At 35.0% G+C, this 13,570-nt stretch overlaps 1 protein-coding gene across 1 annotated transcript in view; it reads right to left on the bottom strand.

Moving 5' to 3' along the window:
* Nucleotides 1-13,570, bottom strand: part of LOC145984356 (uncharacterized) — a 135,493-nt gene that overhangs the window by 60,719 nt on the left and 61,204 nt on the right. Inside the window, exon 3 of the mRNA XM_083118015.1 lies at nt 2,498-2,630. Coding sequence (XP_082974141.1) covers nt 2,498-2,630 — 133 coding nt within the window. The remainder of the gene's footprint in view (nt 1-2,497; nt 2,631-13,570) is intronic.

Below are 13,570 nucleotides of genomic sequence, written 5' to 3'. Positions count from 1 at the left end.
TTTTAAATAATAATAATAATAATAATAATAATATATTCCCCAACTCCTAGTTCAAATTTTGTGGTCACGTTATTGATATAATAAAATACTTGCTATTACTTTCAGCTTCCCGTACACAATTTGAAATATGTTTTTTTGATAAATTCACAACACAGCAAACAAAAGCGAACACTCAATTCAACCACTCATTCTTCCTACACAAATGGAAAATGTTCCGAAAAGCTCCGAAACTAACAGAAAAGTGATACCAATCTCGATGAAAAAAATTATTGTTCACGGGAGTGTTAAGCTTTGGAATAATAGGTCATTGTAACTAGAAGAACATGCACCGGTTCTGTTTTTTTTTTTAAAAAAAAATAATGTAACATATTAATATAGATAGTATTTCGAGTTTGATAGCATTTAGGACTTAACGTTTTTGCTATTTGCAGCTCTTTGAAGAGAGTTTTATTGCTTTGTTTTCGTAAGCTTTGTCGAAAAAACATCAGTTTATTGAATTTGTTTGTATGGAATATGGAAACTCACAATAAATATCGAGTAAATTATTTGGTAGTTGTCAACACTGGCGTTGTTATTTGAGATGAGTGAGGCGTGAGGTGGACAACAGCCAGCTGGTCTGCAGATACCAGCACTCTCCAGTGCTGGGGACACCATGTTTGTCTTAACACCTGAACGTCGACGTTATTGACAGCTCTACAAATTGTGAAACTTAAAGTAATGCTTTAAAGTTTGTATACATGGAATTTAGAACAGTTATAATTATTTTTTCTATAATTCTGTGTTTATAATAAAGCAAATATTAATCTTTAAGATCGTGTTAACACTGCTGTCTGCTTGACTCAGCTGTTTTCGAGAAGCCGAAAAGCTCCAAAAAGCAGAGCTTTTATCAGTGGTTTGGGGATTGTACCTTGACCAGCATCTACCCTTCACCATATAATACTTCAGGAGCGTTAGTTTCCCGTGCAGTGGCTGCAAGCAGAGAGGTTGCTGATTGCCAATGGGCTCCTGAGGGAGTTTGCGGCCCTAAAATTTTGCGAAATCGAGTGCGATAGAAACTAAATAAGGCACTCAACAGTAAGTACATTAAATAATATGTTAATAGTGCAAGCAGCACTTGCATTGCTTGTACTATATCTTCGCCACTGGTTATTTTCACATTTCTATATACATAATATAAATGTAGGCATAAATTAATATTTTAGAAAGGAAAGCTTAAAAAAAAACAAAAAACAAATAGGGGCGCACAAATGACAGTTGCAGGGGAGCGCAGAGCATCTTAGTTACGTTACTGGAAGGACCTATCTACCAACTGCCAGCCTCACCCCTACATGCCTCAGCAGAGGTGAGTGATCGTCCAACCAGTTAAGGGGTGATGTGTGGTCAGCACACTGAATCATTTTTGTAGGTTTCTATGATCATCTTATGCTACTCATTAGTATCTCCCCAATTTCCTCACGATGGTGGGTGGCCCACCAGTCCTATACATTGGCCGAAATCTAAGGGGAAAAGTTGCTACACTTCACACTAGGAGAGACGAACCAGCATGCATTGCATAGCTCAAGCCTAAAGCCTGGCACCTTAAACCGCACGGCCATGGTGCAGGACAGAACATTACTTACTATGTGGAAATTTTAGCAAAAAACAAAGACTGTTCATTCTCGAAGTGAATACCATACATTACTAGGGGGTTCACTCCTCTTGTGCACTAGAACCAATCACACTTTTAAAGGTATTGATTGAGAGACTAAGATCTCCAAATTTCCGGATCTCGTAAAATCTCCTATGTAAACATATACTACTTTCCCTATTAACTAGTTCCACAGAGGCTGACAAACCATATTTTGAATAGTATTCATTTTTAAAGGCAGTTGGTCCTCATCTACTCAAGCTTATTTCTTTTCAAATTATATTCCAGGATGACTTAATACTGGTATGTATTAATACACAATTAGCTCAATATGTTACTTTTCATTTTTATCTGCTAACATTCTCATTATTTCCAATTTATTCTCATGACATAAGTGGACAAGTATTAAATTAACAATGATAACAGCGGACCCCCATGATGCAAGGGGTCCTGGGTTCGAATCCCTGTGGGAATGCGTGATCTTTGTGAGTGTCATTCCTCAATTTCATCACATTGTCGCTTATCTTCAGAAGTGGCAGAAAAGCAGATTAAAATCAACCAAATCAATCAATCAGTAGCAATGCCAAGATGAGACAGGCGGGCTTTATATAGATCAATTAATTAAATTAATTATTTTTGAAAAATCTATCTATATATTATAACTATACAGGATGAAGGTATTTAAGAGTGACAAACTAAATTTCTTGAATTCAAATAAACATTTTTGGTTATAGACCTCGTGCACATCATTTGCCTTTTGCCTGGACAATACACACACTTAAGGCCAGCCCTGATCATAGGTTAATACTCGGATGTTTTAAAACAATGATAAAATGTTATTATTTAGGAACTAATGAGCTTATGCCTTACCTAATACTGTAAGCAAAGACTCCTCAGAAAAGTCTGGAAAGAGGTTCCGCAGTCTCATCATGTTCATATAAAATGTTGTCCTCGTGTCATATGGTGAAGGTCTGTTGGGTTCTTGGAGATATCTCAGCTCCCTCTGGAATTACAAATAAAAATAAACATTTTAAAAAAGAAAGTAAAACTATCATGTTTTATACAATTGAAGGGCTCGAGTGTAAAACATGATGACATTTTTGTTATTTTCGAGTTACTAAGTAAAATGTGCTATCCTTAATTTCTCGAGTGAAATTTCCAAGTCATACAATTTGCATTGGACTCAGTGAAGCTTTCTGAAATTGGTAAACATAACACGAAAACAATTTATGTACAGTATAGCTTCTAATAACCTTTTTTCTTAATGAACTCAGATATGACCAAAATGTCACTTACCATGTTTTACACCCGAGCCCATCAATTTATTTGTTTTACTTTATAGGTAAGTTACGGTAAAGCTACCCCTGTGCATGTGCATACATGCCATGAAGACGTATGGGGTGATGATATTCTTGAGCTCGGTCATAGTTTGGATGATGTGATCAGCATCACGAACTTGTTACTTTATATTATATGCTGACTTTGAAATATACAGAAAGTAAGCATGTAAAATTGTATATGTTTTACATATGGTAAGTGTCTGAGAGATACCAAAAAATTAAAATATGTTTCTCAAAAAATATCTCCTCATTTGAAAATATGCACAAATAAATATGAGTGTACACTCAACAAGTGTCATTAGCAGGAGGTCAAGGGGATACATCTCTCACCCACCCCTAAATTCCAGAAAAAAGTATTGAGAGAGGATGTTCTCTCATCTCAGGCGAAGAATACTACACAAATAACCAACTTGGAAATTAAGAAAAATCAAAGAAGCAGCTCATCATAGCAATGGCCAAAAAACCTATAAGCCATCCTGGTGTAGATTTCAAGCAGATATGGTCCACCTTCCTCAAAAGATTGGAATTGTAACTTAAATGGAACTAAAAGTAGTCTAGAATTCTGAGGGGTGTCATACAGTGGCGACTGCTGCTTAGGTGGCAAAGTTGCGCAATCACCACCTACCCATGTGTATGCTCGACTGCAACTATTTGCCAGAGTTGCCAACCTCAGAATGTCAAAACCTTCCACGCATGTGAAAGTAACCACACTCTTGCCTTCTGGACCATGTGTTCACACAGAAAACCATATTGTGTATCTGTGGCAGGCTTGCATTTAACGATTTACGTAACGTAAGATAGATAATTAACAGCACGCTCGATAGCGGGCTTGGCACCACTAAGCACTGTGAAGCCAGATGTCCCAAGTTCGAACTCTGGTCAAGGCATGGATGTATCATTGTGTTTGTCCAATTCATTCCTTCATTGTTATCATTGTGATTAGACCACGAGGTAGAAAAGGAATGTAAAATAAACACAACAGAAATGGTAGAAATAGCTGGATGTGCAATAGACCCTGTTAAAAATGTAAACATGAACACTGGTTCTCCCGGAACTTCCGGTTTAGATCAGTCTCTGTTAGAGTACTCCATTGGGTCACTTTCGCTCGAATATATAGAATATCAAATATCATTTCAATGGGACAATAATAGTACAAATATATGTGTAAAAATTCGTCCTGGTAGTTTCAGCCCATAATCATCTATTCATTTTCATATATTTCTATATATTGGTAAGATAGTCTAAATTACATTTTTGCATGGAGATGATGACTATGTTCACTTCAGTTTCAATGTCACTGCGTCTTTCACTTCACAATACATGATTGAAGGTCCAATACTACAGAAAAATTATGGTTACACGTGAACTGGGTTTCGAGTGTATTCTGATCGTTTGAATGTTCGAGTCTAATTTGCTCGAGCGAAGAAACTGTCCATTCCGTAAGCCATCTAGCGTCATCCATGCAAACTATTATACGATCAAGTAAAAAAGCCTCTATGCAACACTCTAGTCCCCATTGTTTACAGTACAGTTCACAAGTATACGAAATAAGAAATGAGCACTTGTCTTCACCACTGCTCAGGAGGCGAATAACTTTGTTAAAAACGAAGAATTTCAATCTCATCTTTCTATTAAGGCTCACATACCTCAATCCTTAATTCAACGAGAAGGATTAATATATGGTATAGAATTTGACGTCAGTGAGGAAGACGTAGTGGATGGCAGTCAATCATACGTTCCTATCATTAGTGCAAAACGAATGAAGAAAAAGATTTGGAAAAGTGATGGATCATTTCAGCTACGAAATACTAAACTAGTGTGTTTGACATTCCAAGGTAGACATCTCTCAGAAAAAGTAGCCATAAATAGCAGCATATATGAAGTAACACCCCAACAGAAAACAGTCATTCAATATAGAAACTGTTTCAGATTTGCTCACTCGGCCAACCAATGTCGTTCACAGTCTAAATGTGCTACCTGTGGAGCAATTAAACACGGAGATACATGTAATCTCCCTGCCAAGTGTTCCAATTGCCAGGGATCTCATTCAGCCCTTGATAAAAATTGCCCAATGTGGCACAAAATAGCATCAAATCCAGGACCGTATGACTCTAAATAATTTATCATACCGTGAAGCTAAACAAATGATAGAAGGGACTTATATTCCACAACATAGCATAGAGGAAATTATGAAGCCCACAATTAATCTGAAAGAGTTTCCACCTATTCAACAATATTTCAGATCTCCACCCACTGACTTAAAAAATAAAATCTCACAAGAACACTCATCTACTAACACAAAAACCATTACAACTTTGGAGCCCATTTTCAATAATACAAGAAGACAACAATTTTCTTTGGAACACGACACAGTGGACCCAAAAGTATTTCCACATCCAGACATATTTGAGATACCTAATATTGCACACACAAAAAAACAATGAACCTACAAAGCACAAAAGAAAATATCATAACAAAGCGAGAAATATGGTTCCCAATAATCCAGATCACATACCCTCAAAAGCAGAAATCTCCTCAACGGAGTCGGATATTACTCCTTCCTCATCTATAGAGAAAAATATCTTCCCTTCTGCTAATTCTACGAACAATCGACATTCTGATTGGTCAACAAAAATCATTGATCAACCTCCCCCATCTATCGGTAATATTCACGAAGTCTACACCTTACTTCTCAAAACAATACCACTCCTATGGTCAACCCTAGTTGAACTCAAGAGTTACATCAACAAAAACAGCTTTTACAACATATCAATGAACTATCCATAAACCTATTAAATGTGTTACAAAACCTTACTTTCAAACAGAACAAGTAGGATACACATAGTAGATGATGTTTCTAATTCAATGGAATATTATTAGCTTTTCTACACGAAAATTGGACTTAATGAAATTAATAACGGAATGCCATCCTTTAATTCTTTGCTTACAGGAAACTAAGGGTAGACAGTACGAAACATACAAAATTGTTCATTATAATTGTTTAGGCCCATTCTATTCTGAAAATGAACGAGGTATTAGCATATACGTCCACGAATCAATATCATATCAGGAAATTCAGATATCCAAACACCATAAACTCTTCCGTGATTATAAAGTAGAAAAAAAATAACAATAATCAATATTTATATCCCATCAAATTACAATTCTCAGAATATAAAACAGTCAGATTTAGAAGCATTGACAAAAAATACCCCTAGCCCAAACATCATTGTTGGAGATTTTAATGGTCATCATAACATTTGGGGCTCACAATCATCAGACAGACTTGGGTCCAGCATTGCCAACTGGATAGAAAACAACTCATTTATTGTTCTAAATGATGGATCGCCCATCCACGTCCCACGCAACGGAAATAATCCCTCATCAATAGACCTCACTATAATATCAGAATCATTATTACCAAAATTTCAGTGGACCACAGCAGAAGAAATGTATGGTAGTGATCATTATGCCATTTATATTCATTCACATTTTATATCCTCACAACCAATTCAACATATCATATTTCCCATAATTCGCTGGAAAATTAATAATATATCATGGGAATCATATACAATTCTTCTAGATTCTTATATACTTAAAGAACAAATAAATTCCTCTCAATCGGTTTCATACTATACACTACTCCAAAATATCACAGAAGTTTTAGACATTCTCAGTTCACAGAAAAGAGTAAATTTTTCACAACTAATTTTTCCAAAAATTCATTGGTGGACTTCGGAGTGCGAGACAGCAAAAGCCAACCGAAAAAGGAGTGAGAATCATTTTGCTTCATATCCCACCCTTGAAAATCGAATATTATGGAAAAAATCAATATAAAAATAAAAAATATTTCTACAAGCCAAACATGAAGCGTGGATTAAATATTGCAATTCAATAGACATGCAGGAATCATCCCGAAATGTGTGGCATAAATTTAATTCCTTACGTAAACCATGTCCACCTCATAGAAAACCAATAGATAATAGTTGGCAAGAACAATTTTTAATGCTTTTGGCTCCACCATCAGTACATCTTCCATATAAAAAAATAGAGGAAAATACTTCTAACTTTTCACTTGAATTCCCTCCCATTTCTACAGAGGAATTAAAAAACATAATTAATAATATTACACCCACTGCACCAGGTTTAGATGGAATACAATACCAAACCACAAAATATCTACCTAAAGCAGGTTTAGATATTCTTGTATCTTTTTACAACAACATATTCCGCACCGGTATAGTACTGAGGGAGTGGAAAGATTATATAGTTCTCCCAGTTTTAAAAGCAAATAAATCACCACATTGTGCTACATCTTACAGACCCATAATGTTAATTTCAGTCTTGGAAAAAAAATTCGAACGAACGATATACCTCAGAATTACCTGGACACTAGAACGTCAACGTTTCTTTTATCCTACTCAACTTGGCTTTAGAATCAATTATGTCAGTCAAGATGCAATAGCTATCTTAAGCACTGCAATTCAAAATAGCAAAATTAGTCGTTCATACTGTTATAGTATTTTTATAGATGTGGGAAAAAGCATATGATTCTATCAATTTACATATGCTCTGTAACAAATTAGAAAGTCTTTTCATTCATCCTCAATTATCGTTAATCATATGGAACCTATATTCCAATAGAAAGATATATGTATGGTTCTCAGAAAAAAATAGTGACCCTCGTTTCACTACCATAGGAATTCCTCGAGGTGCACCTTTAAGTCCTTTATTATTTAATATTTACACAAATGAAATTCACTCCTTACCTCTTTATCCGTTCCAGATAGTACAATACGCAGATGATTTCTGTTTTTACAGTACTACAGATGATGTAACCCAAGGTATAATCAAAACACAGAGATTAATTAGTACCATTAGAGAATGGTTTCATAATGCAGGATTAACCCTTAGTGAAAATAAATCCAAAATCATTTGCTTTCACAACAAACGCACAGACAGTTATCCCAATAATATTTTACAAATTTCTGACATCCCAGTGACAGATTCTCACAAATATTTAGTTGTACATTTTGATAGACGTTTTACATGGAATACACACATTTTATATTTATTAAACAAAGGTCAAAAGTTTTTAAACATAATTCGTAGCATGACAACAACAAAATGGGGAGGCCACCCAAAAATTTTACTTCTTTTTTATAAAAATTGCTTTCGCTCATTTTTCGACTATGCAGCTTTCAGCTACGGGGGAGCAAAATCCAATCTACTCGACAAAATAGATATATTACAAAGAAAAGCATTGAGAATTTGTCTAGGTCTTATGCAATCAAGCCCCAATGTAAGTGTTTATATGGAGAGTAAAGAAACCTCTTTGAGTCACAGGCGGATTCAATTAACAATAAAATTCCTCCTTAAATCATGGGAAAATCATCCTCATCCATTTAATAAATTGTTTGAAATACAAAAACAATGGGCTGAAGCCGATGTAATAAATCCTCATACCACCTCATATTTCCTTGTATACTGTCATTACTTATTTCCAGAACTTCGATCTAAAACTTTCACTCTCTTACATCCTTTGATTTATCAACTAGATATTCCATTATATACTCAATGTTCAATCCACTTCAGAGATCTAGGTTTACATGCATTGTACAGAGAAAAATGGCCAATGCATGTAATGATTTACACCGATGGTTCTAAGAATAACAATGGTGTAAGATGTGCCTATTACATCCCAGAGAGAAACATTTATCAACAATTTAGATTACCTATAGATTCATCCATTTTTACTACATAAAGTTACGCCCTATACAAAGCCTTACAATATGGAATAGCGGAAGATTTTAAAAACATTCTTCTCCTTACAGATTCTCTGAGTGTTCTTCAAGCATTATCTACATCCTTTCCCAAATTATGTCACCAATCATATCTTATTACTTTAATAATTCAACAAATTCAATTTGTTTGCAAAAGAAACATTGACATACAATTCAGTTACATCAAAGCACATAATATATAATGTAGGAAATGAACGAGTGGACATACGGTGAGTCACATAATTATTCGGACAGATAAGGTTTCTGAATATTTACTGACGTAGTCGTGATATAATACGATGATAAATGTTTAATATTTATTTAACAAATAAAACTCAATATGAGCACACTGTTATTTATCTTCAATTATGTTTAATATAATATATTAGTAAAATATTTTCATTAAACAAAACAAACATTTTTTGTGGGTTAAACAAAATTATTCGGACACATGGAAGGAGAAACAGGAAAACACGCTTGAAAAGCAACGAACAGAAATGTCAGTATCTGGTAGGCAATCCTTTCATTTTTAACACCTCGGATAAACGATTTGGCATACTTTCTACCAATTTTCTGGTGTACACTGGCGATATGTTGGCCCATTCATGTTGAAGTCTCTCCTTGAGGTCTGCCTTCGAGGTTATAGGTGTTTTCCTCACTTCTTTTTCCAACTTACACCAGAGGTGCTCAATGACGTTCAAGTCTGGAGACTGCGGTGGAGGATGGAGCACTTTTGGGCAGTTGTACAATAACCATTCTTGTACTACGCGGGAAGTGTTCTTCGGGTCATTATCTTGATAAAACATAAAGTTACAGAGAATGCCCATCATTTCAGCACTAGTCTTTAGATTTTACTTCAGAATGTCAAGGTAACGGTACCTGTCCATTGTATGTTCGATGAAAGCCAATTTACCAACGCCTTGGGCCGACATGCAGCCCCAAACCATTACGTGACCACCCCCGTGCTTCACTGTTGCTTGCAAATTTTTCCCTCGGAGCTCCTCGTTTGGTTTACGCCACACTGTTACCCTCCCATCTGACTCACAAATATTGAATTTACTCTCGTCAGTGAAAATTGCCCGATTCCACCATGTCTGATCCTTTCCTAAGTGTTCCTTTGCGAACACCAGTCTTTTTGTCCTGTTTGACTTACTTACAAATGGCTTTCTCCTGGCTACACGGCCATGATAGTTTGCCCTTCTGAGCACTCTTCGTATAGTTTCAGGATGACTATGCTTTCCACACTCCTCAGCTACCTCAGCACGCACCATTGGATCACTCATCTTTGTTTTTTTTTTAAATTTTCCTCACGATTACTGTCTCTTCTCTGGGGGAAAAAATTCTTGGTCTCCCTGTATGACCGTGGGACTCGATCCTGTCTTCATCTTTAAATCGCTTAATAATATCTGCAACTGTACTTTTTTTCATTTTCAACATTGAGGTTATTGCACGGTAAGTTTTACCCTTAGCGTGGTGCCATATCACTAACTGACGTTGTTCAAATGAACTTTCCTTTCCTCTTCGCTCCATTTCTACATAGAAAATGTTCTTATATCACAACTTTGTTAAACAAAACGCGATCGTAATTACTACAGAAACCTACAGGAAACCAGAGTTAATATATATGAACAGAGTATCAATCAATTCGTAAATCGAAATTTTCACTGTATCGCAAACTTACGTTAACATTTACTATGTGTCCGAATAATTTTGTGGCACTATTTTTGCAACGGTAGGGATTCATCCTTCGTTATATTGTTGCTGATGTTCGTTTTTTAACTTTTTATCGTCCAATGTTGTGCTAAACATGATATTTTTTAAACGAAAATCAACTTCAACGCTGTACACAGATTTCACTCCCTTCCCGCTCTTAAACGTTAGAAATTTACTGTGTGTCCGAATAATTATGTGACTCACTGTATATGCTAAACAGGCCAGAGATTTACAACTCTTAAGTTTCAATAGGTTAATGTATAATGATTTATTACCACGAGTAAAAATGAAAATTATGGAACAATGGAATGAATGGTGCAAGGATCAATTTAAGTTTGTGGGCAACACATATAGATGGATTGCAGAATTTAAATCTAAAGTCCCTTGGTTCAATTCATACACACTCCCACAGCAAGTCATATTTTTTATTAATAGATTAAGAACAGGACACGTACGTACACCAGCACATTTAGTAAAAATAAAAATTAAAACTCAATAAAATTGTAAATGTGGCAATAATAATCCTGATGCTCAACATTTAATTCTAGAATGTCCAATCTTTTCAGATCAACAAATCATTCTCTACAAAGGTTTACAACATTTAAAAATTCCATTTCCAATATCACTCTCATCCATTTTAACAGATTTATCCCCTTCATTAATATGGATGCTGTATGCATATTCTCGAAAATGTAGACTTGAAATATAAAGTGATTTTTAAGAAACTGCAAAATGGACAAAAAAAGTGAATTATTTATAATAATTGTTATATATTTGTGATTCCGATTAATTTGTGAGACTAACTATCAACTTTAGAAGAAAACATTAAAACAAATAAAAAACAATAATGTAGTCCAAAGTCGACAAGATAATGCTGACAGGGACAAAAAAAAGAAGAAGAAGAAGAATCATCAGTTGTGCAACGGTAGCGCCACAGACTGACAATAGGCAAGAAAATTATATGTTCAAGTTTTACCATGAAGGAGTGAACTTGTTGAATCCTTTGGATGAGCAACTGCAGTGCAGATTATTAAAAAACGACTATTCTTCTTTAAAAATAATAAAAGTGCTGTGATACGTTTAAAGTGTTCAACGATAGTTCAACTTGCATTGTACATTTTCAAACCCGAGGGTAGATGGCAGCACTAAATATAGTGTAATTACATGTCTATCTTTTCTACAACCTTAGGTAATCTCATATGCTTGATCATATGGAAGTAGACTACAAACGAAATATAATAATTTGTTGTTCTGATTGCTTCACAATAAAATCGTGATTTAATTAATTTGTTTTGTAATGAGGTGTTCATAGATTTTATCAATTAATATTTAAAGGTATGTTGTAGAGTTATTTGTTCAGGTATATTCAGACATTCAAGTTCTCATGTATTTATTCCCTCTATGTCCTTCGGAAACCTATTAAGTGGTACTTGATTCAATTAATTTGTTCCTTATCCAACTGTGCAACCATATGCTGCACAGCTGGCACCCTTTTTCCGGGAACCAGATGAGTGTACATGCTCAGCAGTAGCTCCACCTTTTTTTTTTTTTTTATATATATATAAAATATTTATTGGTTGTGGACAAAATCCATGCACCAGTTAACAATTTATCAATTGGTATTATATACATGTATGCACATAATATTTACTCACAATTATTCCTTTCATAATAAATACTTTCCAAATTTCATTACACTTTTACAGAATTATATTAGACTTATTAAGATAATTTGTAAGAATATAAATTACCGAGGATGAAGGTGAAGTCAGTAAACAAGGCAGTGTCAGTGGCGCTTGATGTCCACTCCTGTACAATTCCTGTAAAAATGGTTCTCTGTAAGTTTCATAAAGTTTGCATTGAAATATAATGTGGTTTGGAGTTGCAGTATATTCATTGCACAAACAAACTGGTGAAGTCACTAAATTCTTCTTGTAAAGGTGAGCTGCGGCGATAGTGTGATTTAACCTGCAGCGCATTATAGTTGTGAGGGAACTGCGGGAGAGTTGAATCTGTTTAAACCAACATTCCTTTGGAATTCTTTCTTGTATAGCATAGTAGGCCTTACCGCATTGAGTGCCAGTATTTGTCCACAAGCTTTGCCAGTCAGTAAATAGTATTTTTCTAGTGTGTGATTCCAAAACTAACGACGGAATCTTTATTGAAAGCGGCCGTTGGATTGTTTGATTCGCTGCATATTTTGCCAAAGTATCTGCTATATTGTTACCTTCTATTAAAGAATGTCCAGGTGTCCAAATAAAGTTGATATCATATCCCAATCTCGTTAATTTCAGTGTGAGTATTCTTATGTTAACAATGTACCATTCCGTATGACATGACCATGATGCAAACTGTAAAGAATTTAGCACAGAGGCTGAATCGGTTGCAATTAGAACTGAATTTAACTTCTTATTTTGTACATAAAGCAATGCCTGTCGTATTGCAAAAGCTTCTGCAGTGTAAATGGACAGATACGATGGCAAAGGAAAAATTTTGAATTCTGCAGAATTATCACAGTAAAATGCTGCTCCTGTTTTTCCAGACGTTGATTTTGAAGCATCTGTATATATGTGATATTCACATTGTAATTTTGAATGTATGTAATCTTGATATATATTATTTGAAATTGTAGGGATTGTCTTCCTGAAAACTCTACTTGGGTAGGCAGGAAAATGAATCCTCATGGGAGATATCATATTAAAGTAGTCTGTCATGAAGCATGGTGCATTAGGTAAACGAATAACGTTAGCTTGAAATTTATTAATGTCCTTATAAGCATAATATAGTATAGGTAATCTGGATTTATATTTTGCTGTACGTCTGTTGAGCATCAAAGAGTCTAACAATTGAAGTTTTGGTATGATCGGAGATGTCGTGTTGGCAATTTTCTTAAGTAAAAATTTGCTCGCAAGATATTTAACTCTAAGTTTGTATGGTGGATCTCCCACTTCTACGAAAGTTGCTTGTTTTGGAGTTCCTTTCCAAAGGCCATAAATCCTGGATAAACTGCTATATTGGATAGAAGATAGCGTGTTAAAAGCCCAACTTAAATTATCATTGTACATAAAGGAACCATACTCTAGTCTTGAGTTTAGCATCTGTTT

The sequence above is a fragment of the Lepisma saccharinum genome, chromosome 1, assembly GCF_977018435.1.
Source record: "Lepisma saccharinum chromosome 1, izLepSacc3.1, whole genome shotgun sequence".
Classification (NCBI taxonomy): Eukaryota; Metazoa; Arthropoda; class Insecta; order Zygentoma; family Lepismatidae; genus Lepisma; species Lepisma saccharinum.
Note: the sequence above shows the minus strand (reverse complement) of the source record. Positions and strands in the feature narration are given on the sequence as shown.